This window comes from Pholcus phalangioides, unplaced genomic scaffold (assembly GCF_987345545.1).
Source record: "Pholcus phalangioides strain wild (caught in Gottingen) unplaced genomic scaffold, Ppha-v1.0 ptg000016l_1, whole genome shotgun sequence".
In the NCBI taxonomy this organism is placed as follows: Eukaryota; Metazoa; Arthropoda; class Arachnida; order Araneae; family Pholcidae; genus Pholcus; species Pholcus phalangioides.
This window is the reverse complement of record NW_028301609.1, coordinates 5949197-5964212: the sequence shown is the minus strand read 5'-3', so window position 1 is coordinate 5964212 and position 15016 is coordinate 5949197. Positions and strand designations below refer to the sequence as shown.

The 15016-nt window shown below is 38.4% G+C and overlaps 1 protein-coding gene across 1 annotated transcript in view; it reads left to right on the top strand.

The window, feature by feature from the left end:
- The window catches only part of Hr3 (nuclear hormone receptor 3 ROR-beta), a 122361-nt gene that overhangs the window by 99375 nt on the left and 7970 nt on the right, over positions 1–15016 (top strand). The window contains exons 2-8 of the mRNA XM_089245882.1: positions 1925–2010; positions 5282–5423; positions 8525–8744; positions 8903–9105; positions 11798–11919; positions 13787–13919; positions 14867–14974. Of these exons, the coding sequence (XP_089102008.1) occupies positions 1925–2010; positions 5282–5423; positions 8525–8744; positions 8903–9105; positions 11798–11919; positions 13787–13919; positions 14867–14974 (1014 nt within the window). The remainder of the gene's footprint in view (positions 1–1924; positions 2011–5281; positions 5424–8524; positions 8745–8902; positions 9106–11797; positions 11920–13786; positions 13920–14866; positions 14975–15016) is intronic.

Here is a 15016-nt window from a genome sequence, read left to right as displayed (position 1 = left end):
AGAGAAGGGACACGGGACGCAACTCTTTTTCTTCGCCTTTAATCATGAGTGGTGAGTGTGTGTCTTCTTCACGGGATCTTAATCTTGGCCCCTCCTTTTTCGAGCAGCAGATTCACCAGAACGCCAAGTTGTCAGTCATCCTGACTTTTGATGCCTTTAACACCGTTTCGGGCTGTTGACGCCCCCCAGTTTCAAAGTACGACTCTGACTTTGTTCGATTTTAATATAATGCCACATCTTCTTCCTCATAATCATCATCACCCCCCTCTCCCCCAATCAGATTTTTCCTCTTGCGTGTATTTTAAATAAATGGTTTCTGTTTGATCTCTCCTCTTTGCTATGAAGAACCTCCTCATTGAAATTGTGGTTGAACCCCTTCTGATAGAGTCCCTAATGGCTAACGATGCTAATCTATAGTCGGGATAAATTTTATGAATGTCGGAGAAGTTTTTAGCTATTTTCTGTGAAATTTTTGGAATCGGGTCATGGGAGCTTGAGATTGAGTGTAGACTGCCCTAAAGATAGTTGGTTTTCCTACCCCATTAACTTATCTGATCGAAGACATTTGTGCAGTCTTTCACCGACATCCTATAACTCTCAGTGATTTCGTACACCTCCGTGAAACATAATGATTTTTCATTTGATCATTCATCAACCAGGGGGTGAACAGCCTCCGGCCCGGTAGAGAAGTTTAAATTTTTTAAAAGGTTTATGCACATCATAATAAATACCAAGGCTGACCATGTTTCCTTCATAAAAAATACGGGATATCGACAAAGAAAGATTGTCAAATGCAAGTAAAGTTACCAGTTACAGCTGAAAAAAATTGTCCAGCGCAAGTAACCAATTACAGCCAAAGAAAATTTTTCAAAGGCATGTAAAATTGCCGATTGCGGAAAATGATGGGAATAGCAAGTCAAAATATAATTCACCAAAAAAAACGTATATGTTTGACAAATATGTGAGATTAATATGTTTATTATGACCATAATTAATCACATGATAGAGTCATAATATAATTTACGAGTCACCTGTGACCTGTTTTGTATAATGGCAAGTTTCGCATTTTTACGAAACAGGACCCGACTTGAACGATAGCCTAATTTAGAATTTCATCAGGACAAATGCCCGAAGTGGGCGAAAAACTGTCGGGCAACAATGGTTCTTTTGCCAGAACAATGACTTCCGGGACGTTTACTTTGGGGTTCCAGTGATTCTCGAACAATGCGTTTCAGACGAGTTCATTCCTTCACAGTGGTTCGCGAAGGAAAGCGAGGAAACACGGGCAGCGCCGGGTATTGTTGCTAGTTGTTAAACAAAGTGATTCCACGACAATATAATTAAGTTTGTCTTAAAAAAAAAACCGAGGGACGAGTAATGGTCGATGATGGAGAAATTGTCAATTATCAATCTTTTCTTTTTTTTCAACCCCTCCGGGACAGAGGTCTATGTAGAATTTTCATCAACCGAAAATTCATCATTTCTTTTTCTTTCAAGAAATTATAATGCATATATATATATATTTTATTTTCAAGCTTTTTTTCTTGGAAAGCTGCCCATTTCCGAGACAGAAAACTGGTTGTGATGTTTCTTTCTGTCCTCCCCAGTGAGAGATTCAGATGCATTTGTGAGTGAATCCGAAAAAAAAAAAAGTGATATATTAATGTGGATTCGCCTTCAAAAATCGAGGATAAAGAAGATGAAATTGTAATTTCTTATATGAATCGCTAATCAAATTCAAGGTGACTTTGAATCAAAAGTCCAGCTCGGATATAACACACGTCAAGAAAAAAAAATTGTTGTTTTTATGCCACGCATTTTCAAGTTGAATTATTATTTCGGTGTTATTTAATTGTCAATAAATTCTCTCTTTTCACGGAGATTATTTTATACATATTTATATTCGTTTTTCTGTTTCTTTCAGCTCAAATCGAAATTATACCCTGCAAAGTTTGTGGTGATAAATCCTCTGGTGTGCATTACGGTGTTATAACTTGCGAGGGTTGCAAGGTATGTTGATATCGTTTAATGATAATAGTTCAAGTCGAATTTAAGTATCTTGTTTAATAGATTCAATTCTTAATCACGTATTGGATGTGCATTGGTTCTTTATTTCTGTGTCTTAGCCGCCAGCAGGTCCGTGAATTATTTTTGAAATTTATATTTATTTTTGGCGGGTGTTCGCCAACTTTACTCAAAAATTATTTATTCATTTAACAAAAGAAATTTACATGCATGCGCAAAAAATGGAGAGAATTGGTCATCCGAGAGGTAAACATGATCATCACGTGATGAGTTTTTCCTTTAAAAAAAAGTACAATGTGAAGAGGAAAAACATTTATGTATATACTTATATACAGGGTGTCCCGTAAATGCTAATGCGGCCTTTATGTCGTCAACCGTCCGTCGTAGAGGTATTGGGCCGTTACATTATTACGTCAGCAAAGTTTTAGCCATTTTTGACCCCCCTCTCCTTGTCAGCACTGCCCCCTACCTCCTAACACATATTGGTGGGATCAGAAACGGGAGTCATAGGGGGCTCGTGCGCCTCCCACCCAGACAAAAAAATATTTTTTAATGTAAAAAACATTTATTTTTAAATTGAAATTTCGAAAGAAAATACCTTTATATGTTATTATAACCGATTTCTGTTAATTTCAATGCTATTTGAAGGGTAAGAACTCGAAATTTCTCTTTAAAAAATTCATTGCGACCCACCCCTTTAAGCCATTATATGGTAAACCCTTGACCCGCGGACTAAATGTGGTCCTGAAGGTTATCTGATGTGGCTTCCAACCTCCCCGAACCCAATTTTTATAAAAAAATGAACTAAGCGGCACATTTACAGATTGCTTAAATGGCCCGTGACACAATTCCAGAGCATTCAAGTGGCCCGTGGCACATTTTCAGATCACTGAAATAACCCGCGACACAGTTCCAGAACACTTAAACGATCCGTGGCACATTTACAGATCGCTTAAATGACCCGTGGCACAATTCCAGAACACTTAAGCGGCCTCCCAGTGTGGTTCTACACTTCTCAAGTTACCCGCGGAACATTCCCAGATTACTTAAGTGATCCGATTTACGGATCACTTGAGTGATACTTTGCACAGTTCCAGAGCACTTAAGCGGCCCGGAAACATTTCCATACCGCTTAAGTGGCCCGGACATATTTCCTGAGCACTTGAAGTATCCGTGAAACATTTAGAGATCGCTGAAGTGGCCCTCTAAGGGATTTATCATTAGGGAGAGTGCTAGTTCAGGTGCCCACTAACTAGCGAAAGATTTACTCGAAACCGAGTAAGATATCATTAAGAATATTTTATATCTTCATAAAGGGTGGTTGATGACGTAAGCATCATCCAAACCCCTCCTCTCCCCCTTGTCATCAAAAGACAGCAAATCGGAAACCCCTTCTCCCCATCGATGCTGACCTAATACTTGAATGGCCCCTATGATTCCAATTTAAAAAAATGCTCAAAAGGTGGTCGAAAATTATCCTGTACCAGTTTTCTGAGTGAAAATACAGTGTGTACCAAAATGAGAAATCTAAATTTTTATATGGCCTTCCCCCCCCCCCCGAGGCCAACAAAAACCATTCCAAATGCAGTATTCGCTGAGATATTCGGAATCGAAAAATCGGAGAAAAGTTGCGAAAGAACAGCAAGAACTTAAGGACAACGCTTCTTTCCCTCATTTATGCTGTCCTTTCCCAACTTTTCTCCGATTTTTTTAAAATTCGAATATTCCTGCGTCAGCTCTGTCCCCCCCCCCCAACATCCTAACTCATAACGGGATCAGAGACGTACACGGGGGGTGGGGTATTTAAAAAAAGTTAAAATATCAGGAGAAAATACTTTTTATATATAATTATTGTAACCAATTTCTATTAATTTGAATGCTATTTTAATGCAAAGAACTCAAAACTTGTCTTTAAGCAATTCATTGCAACCCACCCTGCAAGCCACATGTGCTCAACCCATGGCTCCTTGGGGTTATCTAATGTGGCCCGATACATCAAAACAAATTTTGTGAAAATGAACTAAGGGGCAGCACATTTATATAGATCGTTTAAGTGACGCGTGGCACAATTCCGTAGTATTTAAGTGACCTGTCGCACAATTCCAGAGTATTTAAGTGGTCCGTGGTACATTTAGTGTTTCATTAAGTGACATGTGGTACAGTTTTAGAGCATTTGAGCGGCCTACCAGTGCGGTTCTACATTACTCAAGTTATCCACGGCCCATTCCCATATCACTCAAGATATCCGTTGCACAGTTCCAGAGCACTTAAGCGGCATGCGACACATTTCTGGAGCACTCACACGGCCCGCGATCCCCATATTAGAGCAATTAAGTGGACCGGGCACATTTCCAGATCACTCTGAGGATCCGCAAAACATTTAGGCATTACTAAAGTAGCTCTACAGAGGACTTATCAATAAGGGGAGGGGGGTGTCAGTCAGGGATTTCAGGTTCTCATAAACTAGGGAAAGGCTTTTTGGTACACCCAGTAAAAGTGTCATCAAGAATATTTCATGTTTTTATAAATGTTGCTTGATGACGTAAGCATCATTCAAATGCCTTCCCGTCATCAAAAGTCAGCAGCATATCCGCAACCCCCCCCCCCCATCGATGTTGACGTAATACAGTTGAATCCCGTTACAACGAACTCCAAGAGACCGGAGGAATCAGTTCGTTATAACGAAACTTTATTATAAATCAAATCCAGGTTACCTAGCATTCTTCCTGTGTAAACTTATTTGGGAGATTGGAAAAAGTGTTCGTTAAAACGAGATTTTTGCTATAACGGTATTCGTTAAAACGGGATTCAACTGAATGACACCCCCGTTCCTTCCCATAGGGGAAAAAAAAAACCAGATTTTTTTTGTTCACTTCGGTTTTGTTATCGTTTTCTTTGCCCTCCCGCGTTTTGTTCAAAGTTTCGCCGCTAGATCGCAGCACCACAATGTAACGATTCCGACTAAGATAAAAATCTGTAAACCACAGAAAAAACGTTACGGAATCAAAATTCCGTAAATTCTTAGATACGAATAACTAGCCGACGGAAAAAAAGGGCTGATTGATTCCGATAAAATGCTGGAAGTACGCCGTCGCTGGAACTGAGGCATTCAGTTCCAGCGATCGTGATGCTAATATTCAGCGGAAAATGATCAGCCCAAGAAATTGGAAAATTCAATACTGTATAATTCTTATGTAGAAGAAGGAAAAAAAAAAATGAAATCACGCATAAAACATATATTGTTTTATTCTTGCAGGGTTTTTTTAGGAGAAGCCAGTCGAGTGTCGTCAACTACCAGTGTCCGAGGCAAAAGAACTGTGTGGTCGACCGAGTGAATAGGAATAGATGCCAGTATTGTAGGCTCCAGAAGTGTCTTGCTCTTGGCATGTCAAGAGATGGTGAGTTCGGCTGTTCTCAATACTTCGTTAATCTCTGTATTTATGTTGATCATCAAAAGCATTTATATGTATTATTTGCATTTTGTGAGATGGATCGTGTTTTCGAGAGAAACATGTTAGTTCTGTTCATAGGCGAAGATAGACTTGGAAGTCTGGGGGGCACGGTCATTATTTCTGTGGGGGGCACGATGATGATGATGTCAATCCATATATGCATATGTACATTAGATTAGTCAATTTCACCTTTGATGCTGGGGGTGGGGAGGGGCAATGCCCCCCACGCCCCTCTTCCTATCTCCGCCCATGGTTCTGTTTTAAAACGTCCGACCGAATTTTATTTTTCTCGCCACTGCCTAGCCCGAGGAGACTGCCTGGCTGCTTACAGACTGCCCTGGATGGCTATGAGGGGGGTTATAGACAAGATTGTGCGTATGGGTGTAGACGTGAAGTGCTTGTGTGAGTTAAGCGCCCTCAATCGACAATAACGTGAACTTTTTTTTCTAATGCAAATGTTTGAAAAACTAATTTGTAAAATTTAATTTTTTGAAAATTTACAGATAACACAATAGGAAAATAAACCTTTTTTTTTTTTTTCTTTTACGAAAACGTGACGAACAACCCCTCTTCTAGGAAACATTTTATTTTCTGTATATTATGCTGAGGTGAACTTGGAAAGAAAAGTCATCTCGTCTCCGCCGGGACTCGAACCCAGGCCCTCTTGCATACCGGGCAACCCCCGTTCTGTTCATAAAGATTTCATTATTGATGTGAACGAAGTTCGAATTTTTTAGTACCGTTTAGAAACGTCCAACCAGACCACACTTGAACGTTTTCTTCGGTTCCTAGCCTTTGCAGGCTGTCTTACGGCCTACAAATTGCCTGGGACTGGCATATGAAGGAGGAGACAAGTTTGTGCTTGCGTGTCAGTGGTGTAGTGAGTGTATGTTTAGAGAAATAAGTTTTAATGTCAATCCAAGAGGGTAAATTACAGATTTCTGAATTCAGAGCATCATCATCACGAGAAATATTTACTATATTATGAAGGAACATTTTTTTTTTGTCATAAGGGGGGGGGAGAGTAGCTGATGTTGTGTTGCCTAAAAACCCCACCCCCACGGATAATGTGTAATAATTTTTTTTTAGAACGTCAAATTCAATCTTCATTCATCAATACTGAAATATTTATGAATAGAAGGGGGTTGGTCGTCACGTTTTTGTAAAAGAACAAAAAGTTTAATTTCCCTAATCAAAACGCCATCTGTAAATTTCGAAAAAATCAAATTCTACGAATTAATTATTCAAATACTTGTATTAGAAAAAGTTAAGTAGTTAGTTGCCGATAGAGCAACTAACTAATAGAGTGATTTGCGTGATTTGCGTGAAAGCAAATCGCTGGAAATATGCAAATCAGAGTCCTGTAAAATACAGAGTGTACGATTCTAGATTTTCCTGTTACTAGTGCTAGTTTTCATTTCGATGTTGACATTGGAGGATAATGCACTATTGGTGAAGTGTTTTACCTCAGCCACGTATCACCGACTGAAGCTTTACGGACACATTAGAGATTGTAGCAAAAAAATTTCCCTTCGTGAGAATAACTTTTCGCAAACCACATTAGATGTACAGGGTGATCCAAAAGTCACAAGACTTTTGAAACTTAGTAACTTTTTAGATATGTGTATATTAGAAACATGCGGTTTTCACAGATATGCTTATAGAAATGCTTAAGATTTTATTTTTCATAATAATAAAAAAATCGGAATAGTTACGTTTTTTCCAACAGATGACACTATTGTGTAATATCAAAAAGTACTTAACATGCATTTCATAGGCAGATGAGTTCATTGCGTAACATCTGCACAAGGATGGTTTTTTTTTATTTATTTGGGTCCTTCAGAAACAACTCCTCGTGTCCCACAGAGTATGTCACGAGGCTTACAAACGTAAGTAACAACAACAAACATATACGATTCAAATTTGCAATACAGCGTAGTACAAACAGAAAGGATAAATAAGATCAATATGTACAATAACAACATACGGATGCAATTCGAAAGCGCAATGTAGCATCAGTGGATGCCATATGATGTCAATACAATGTTAAAAAAAAAAAAAAAAAAAAAAAAAAAAAAAAAAAAAAAAAAAAAAAAAAAAAAAAAAAAAAAGATAAGCAACAAGGATGTTTCTTAGATTTTTTTTCCCCAGATTTTGCTGTGAGAAACGTTTCTGTTCAAAAGTTCGATCGACACATCTTGTAGACATGCTTGCTATCTTTGCGATAAAAGCTTTATTAGTTAAATCGCAGTGCCATCTGTTGAACGAAATTGTAACTGTTCTGATTTTCTTATATTATGAAAAATAAAATCCTAGGCGTTCCTAAGCATATCTGTGAAAACCGCATCTTTCTATTGTACATATTTAAAAATTATAGAGTTTTCAAAAGTCTTGCGACTTTTGGATCACCCTGTACAATTCTTTCCATTTTGTGAATTTTTGTAACTATTTACGAATTTATGGTACATCTGCACTAAGAAATTACGGAATTTTTTAATTATTTATGTAATTTTTTTTAATGCCTAAAATTCATGGGTTTTACGCAGGAATGTACAGTAGTGCGAAAAAAAGCTCTTTTGGATTGATCATTTCATAGCTCATTCAGGTACTATCGATTAGTGCTTTTCATTAACAATTACCTTAGGGTCAGCCACCTGGTAAAACACCAGAAGAACCACCTTGGACTATAAACCAAAAAAGTCTTCCTATATTTTCATTGTAATTTCTACTTTATCTTGATACACTTCCCGGGGACCCTTTAGGAATCTGTTTAAGACCCTTTTGGAGCCCAGAGAGCAACTTTTAAAAACTGCTGCAGTAGGCTGATTTGCAGCGCGCTCCCTTCTGGACAATAAAATTTCAAAGATAGCGCAAACTTTCAGGGGGAGGCAGCATGGATTCATTGTGAGGTTATCCTTCCTTCACAACTGACCCTTCTGTCAGTATGTTTGACGTTTCCGTAATTAATGCTAATGAATGAATGCAGCTGTTTCATTTTTCATTGGCTATCGTCACGAGGATATAATCGTTATCGTTTACGCTAACAGCCGTAAAGTTTGGCCGAATGTCTAAGAAGCAACGAGAGAAGGTCGAGGATGAGGTTCGTTTTCATCGAGCACAACTAGTCCGTCCGCAGGCAACAACAACTCCATCTCAGCAACCGACTCCTCAGCCAACGGAGACTTCGCCAGACAGTTCGGTATTCGATCATCAGCAACAGCCGTCCTCTTCATCATCCAATCAGCACATGTCATACGTCAACAACACGTAAGTTGATTTTTTTTTCTTTAGCCAAACTTTTCACAGCGATTTCCTCACAAATCCGTAAAAAAAAATCGAGAATCATCTCTCTATATATATATAAATTCAGAAAGAAAGAAAAAAAAAATCCGTGTTTATATAATTTGAAATTTTTATGTTTTCAGTTACAGTTATAACGGAGATCTGAGCAATTTCTCATCGAACGGTTACAACGCGTACACACCGCAAGCGTTACAGTTCGACCTCAACACAGATTTCGTGGACAGCACAACGTTCGACGCGACGCAGCAGCTCGAGCCGATCGACACGAATAGCCTTCTCATTACTGTGGTGCCTCAGACGACGATGGCCAACGGAGCACACCTCGGTGAGAGCGTCTCTTTCCCAAAATACGCCACTGTCAAAACGCCTTACAAATGTTTATACTGATGCTCTCTCTCTCTGTTTTCTCTGAATCTTAAAAAAATATTATCTCCTCCGTCTCACTGGGTTTTTTTTCCACCACTACTTGAAAGGAAGTCTAGAAATTTTCAATTTCAGTGTTTTACAAAAATCCATTTGAGGGGGGGGGGCGCAGTTATAGTCTTGCACATGCAAGATATATCTGTAAGAATTTAAATACAGTCGATTCCCATTTCAACGATTACCGTTATAGCGAAAGTCTCGTTTTAAAGAAAGCTTCTCTAATCCCCCAAATGAGTTTACATAAGAACAATGTTAACACTTTCGGGTCTGAGCTATTTCGACTATGTTTGTCCCTGTGGACTGAGGTTTTTTGGCACTTTTTATGTGATTTTTTTTTTAAATACTTAGACTGTATATATATATCTCAACAGTTTTTTTAAGCTAGAAATTTCAAACTCCCTTCTTTCATGATATAACCATTATTTAAACGTACTAATAATTAATAACTAAAGAGAACTAATTAAAAAAAGTATGTTGTAGAGTTTAAAAAAAAAGTTCCGCACACACACACATAAGAAAACATCCTTTTTTAACATAAAATTTCAAACAATTCTGAATAAAAACTTATCGAAATATTGTACAAATATTTAAAAATGGTTTTTATTTTAAAAAAATCGTTTTGTCATCAACAAACATGGCTACCTTACCTACGAAGGCAAATGTGTTTCAACTATACTTACTTCTACATCATTTCATAAAGCTACATCGGTTGGCTACTGCCATCTATATATACCTATATATATAGATGGTTCATAATTGGATGAATCGAGAAACTCAGATGGGACAACCATATTTTTTTTATGGGCAAAGTATCGTATATTATCATAATCATTGCCCGGTTGTTGATGACATTTGCATTTTTTTTTGCATTTTTCATAATCAAACTAAATAAAAAGCACACTAAAGTTTTTTTAAACAAAAAAAACCATTTGTTTTTCATAATTTTTTTTTAAAACGCGTATTTTCTTTTATAGATGACAGAGTTTAGAATCAATTCCAAGTAAATTTAGAATTTAGTAAGAATTCGAAGAGCTCTGGCCACACTTAACCAAACAATAGATGAAAATGAATTCAAGAAATTCTGATCCTATATGGCATGGGTGGCCAACAGATGGCCCGTGAAGTGATTTTGTGTGGCCCGCGACATGGTAAAAGTACCGAGAAAAAACTAAATTTGTGGTCATTATTTGAACTATCGGTTCCAACAGCAGATTTCTTGATTAATAACCTGCTTGCAAACTTCTTATTTCTAGTGACGAAATTAATTTAAAAACTAACAAATTAAATCAATTAATAATGGAGTGGCTTATACATCCAAGTTGCTCCACTGATGCGGCCCGCGACGCTGTAGCTGACCCTTATGTTGGCCCGCGAACAGAAAGAAGTTGGCCACTACCCTGTTATATGGGATATTGAGAGCGAGAAATTTTCATTATGTAAAAGGGGAACATAGTGTAGAACTTCCATGCACCACGCGGGGGAATTTTGAAATCTGAAAATTCATGTTGAATGATTTTGATCCGTAAGAATGCTCAATGCATTAAGATTTCGTGAGCTTTGTTTTGCATTGGGAATATTGAAGAACTGATGACGTACATGAGATCAATCTTCAGCATTCTGGTTTCCACCATTCAGTCCTTGCAGAAAAGTATGGAGCTCATTGATGCTTTGGATAAAGGCAGTTATCGAAAGTGGGGAGTGTGTAGGCCAATTCGCTATCATGAAATTTGGAAAAAATAATGGGGGAGGGGGGTTGGTAGGAGAAAAAGTGCACCTACTGTCTGTACAAAAAATTTTGATACCTTTATGGGAACGTGTTAAAAAATTCCACTGGTAATTTTTTTGATGAAATCTAATGCGCAAATAAATATGATTTTCCAATAGGGGCCATTCAAGTATTACGTAAGCAGATTTTTAGTCATTTTTGACCCCCTTCACCCCCCGCCAACAAAAGTCAGCAAAACACTGGCCCCCCCCCCCTCCCCCCGTCAGCAAAATTTCGTCAGCAGCTTAGAATATTTCATATCTTCAAAAAGGGGGTGGTTGATGACGTAAGCAACCTTCATCCCCCCCCCCTTTGTCATCAAAAGTCAGCAAATCCGAAACACAACCTTCCCCCCACCTCGATGCTGACGTAATACTTGAATGACCCCATAGATAATTATACGATTTTTTTTTTTTCCTTTTACCTCCAGTCAATACAATGACCGGTTCAGTTTCAAAAAAAATTTGTTTTGCTATTTTGATAGCATTTTTTTTGTCAAATTTGGGGAATTTTTCTTTTAGGTTTTTAAGGCATTTTTTTGCGTTTTCGGGCCATTTTTCGGGATTTTTTAGGTCAATAACATCCGGGCCTTGTTGATAATTATTCGTTTCCTTTCGTAATAATTGCTCTTATTTTTTGAGTTGCTGATAAAATCCTGCTGTATTTTGAACAATACTCAAATCTTTGCTGTATTTTAGATGTATTTGACATCCATATTTTTACGGCATACCTTTTTTTTTCTTCGCCCACCTCGTTGGGAATTTTGCCTGTTTTTCCATTTGTATTTGTGTTTGAATTCATATTAAAACTTTTTCTTTTTCGCTTGCAGACCTCTTGACGAAGACGCTCACAGAAGCACACGTTAGGACGTGTCTGTACACAACGGAACAAATAGCGGAAGTCATCAGGAAGCCACACGACGTTGCTGCTATTCTATGTTATAAGAGCATGGTACGCGATGTCCTCCTTTTGTTTTGTACACGTGTGACATGTTTCCAATTTAACTGTTTCTCTTTTTCCCATAATTTTTCATTCATGTGACGCTCTACATTTACACGACTGTATGTCGCTATAAATCTGAATGATTTCTATTCTCGACCCCCCTTTCGCGTAGAAGTTTCAGAACAAATTTGGACGATCTGTAGTTGAATTTATTGTCATTGGTATTATTTAATACATAAGAATGGAGGGAAAAAAATTTCAGTGAAGAAAAAAATGATTTCTTAGGAGCTGGGGGGGGGGGGTCCTCTCTCTCTCCTCCTCTCCCAGCTACTTTTTCACATTGTGCGTAATAGCTAGGCTGACCATATTTCCTCGAGAAAAATACCAGAAATTGGGATTCCACATGCGGGAAAATACGGGACATCGCAAATTATCGCCAAAATTGTCGCCAAAAATGAACAAAGTAGTCAAATATTGCTGAAATTACGGGGGGGGGGGGAAACAATATGGCGGGAAATGAAGCATTACTGCATATTGCAGTATTTTAAAAGGAATTCCACGAGATACGACGTTCACCAAGACAAATGTGGGAGATTAATATTCTTAGATTTACAGTTGTAATTATCATAACATACTTTATGAGTTAAAAAATAATTTTAATCTTTGACTTCAATAAAGAATAAAAATTCAAGTAGGCTTCGCGTAAAAAACGGGAACACTTTTGCCAAAGACCGGGAGTGTTCCCGGAAATACGGGACGTATGGTCACCGAAGTAATACCATCCATATTTTTTTTTTTTTCACTCGTCAAACCGTAGTGTGGGAGATTAGGGAAAAAATACAGGGTGCTGCTTTGAAGTAGAGACAAACTCAGAGGGGGGTGATATTTAGCATCAAGAGGAACAAAAATTGCCATAGAACATTTAGTCGGTGAAAATCGCAAAAATACTTGATGAAGTTGCAGACCACCCGGTATCTTTGAGCGCGTTCGACATTAGCTACTCCGTCGCTCGCTGTCGGCTGTGCAATGACCTTCGCGGCCGCAACTTTGAACACCTCTTGTAATCATTACTCTTCGTGTACTTTCTGACTGAACTGTGCTGCACAAGCTGTGCAAATGGTTTTTGCACTTATTATTGTACTTTATTTTGTTCACCCACAGGCTGTGTTGTAATCATGCTGTCAAATGAAAATTTTTTCTACTTATTATTGGCGTTTTTGTCTTACTCTACGTCACAACCTTCATAAGTATTTTTGCGAGAGAGAGATTTCTCCACCGACTAAACAGTGTTTGCGATACTATGTTATATGGCAGGCATCTTCAACCCGTTGCTCGCGACCACCATGGTGCTCCCTGAAGCAGCTAGAGTGCTCGATACTCATGTTCGATTTCGCACTCGCGAGCACTTGATCAACGTTCCAATTGAACATCTTGTACGAATTGCATTCAAAGACTGAAATCATCCTGATTTCATCCATTTGTATAACGAACTTGCCGTAAGGGGGGTGCTCTTCTTTTGATGATGGGTACACTCAGTGCTCGCGACTCGAAAAGGTTGAAATCTCTGTTACATGGCAATATATGTTCTCCTTGATACGTAACGTTTGTCGTCACGTCATCGCAACACCCTGTATAATGTGCCGAATTTAAGGACAAAAAAGGACAATTTTCGTTTCTGGAGTCATCGAAAAAAAAGGAAGGAGCGCGAATGTGTGTATTTCTCTTCCATTAACATAGGGTCGAGATATCTTGTCCCTGATCGTTAAGGGGTTAAAAAATATATATAATTTCATTATACAGCAATATATGATGGACTTAGAACAATAACTTCAAACCATATAAATAATGTTTCTATTATTTTTTTAATACTTCTCAGGATCACGAGCAGCTCTGGTTGGATTGTGCTCAGAAACTGACCAACGTCATACAGCAAATCATAGAATTTGCGAAGATGGTACCAGGGTTCATGAAACTATCTCAGGATGACCAGATCGTGTTACTCAAAGCCGGTAAAGATAATTTTCATTCTCTTTCAAAATATGATATCGAGTTGAACCTTTTTAAGAGAGCCACCCTTCGCTCCAAAGAAAAATGGCCCTTCGAATTTGTGGCCCCCTTGATAGAGAAGAATAAATGCATAGGGAGAAAATTCGAACCAGAAAAAATTGACTTTATAGGGAGCTGACCCTTCAGGGAGGGATTTCATAGTATTTCTCTTCAAGTTTTACAGGATACCTGAAGTTGAGTTCATGTTAGAATGATAACGTAGAAATTACAAATATATCCGATCATACAGAGTTTATCCAGATGGGAGAGACGGACTCTTGGTTTTAACACACTAACCCAGTGTTTTCCAAAGTGGGCAGTATCGCCCCCTGGGGGCGATTGAATGGTCCGGGGGAGACAGAAGCTATGGGTATATCATAGGATGCTATGGGTTTGCCTGAGTTTGGGGCAATGAGAGGGAAATATTTCTGAACAAATGGGTGATTTAAAAAGTTGGAGAAACTATGCGCTAACCTTTGGTTATGCAGATGTTTCAGGATCGATTCCCAGTTAAAGCTGATGTCTTCCATTTATCATGCAGAATTACAGCGGTGCGATGAACAGCACTGAAATTTACCTTCGAGTGTCTTTGTATGCAATGGGTGTCCATTGAGTAACCAGTGAGTGGGTTTCCTGGGCCGTATTTGCAGGAAAAATAAACTGTTTGGCCCAACTCGAAATGCAGATATTAGCTGATGGGAGCATTTTGAAATCAAGACGAAAAGAATGGGCAAAGCCTCTCTCTCTTTTTTTCGTGACGAAATATCCTTACATATACATGTATTTGAAATCTATCCGAAAAACGATATTATCATAACAATATTCATTCATGTGTGTGTTTGAAAGTGTTTGACGTCTGCTCTGGGTGTATCATGCATTCACTCTTGATCTAAATATAAAAATTTTCCAGGGAGCTTCGAACTGAGCGTCCTCAGAATGAGCAGGTATTTGGATCCTATCACCGGGTATGTGATGTACGGAGAAACCATGATACCTGCCGATGCTTTCAGCACCCCAGGTAATGATATACAATTATTCTAAGTGTGTGTGTGCATTCATC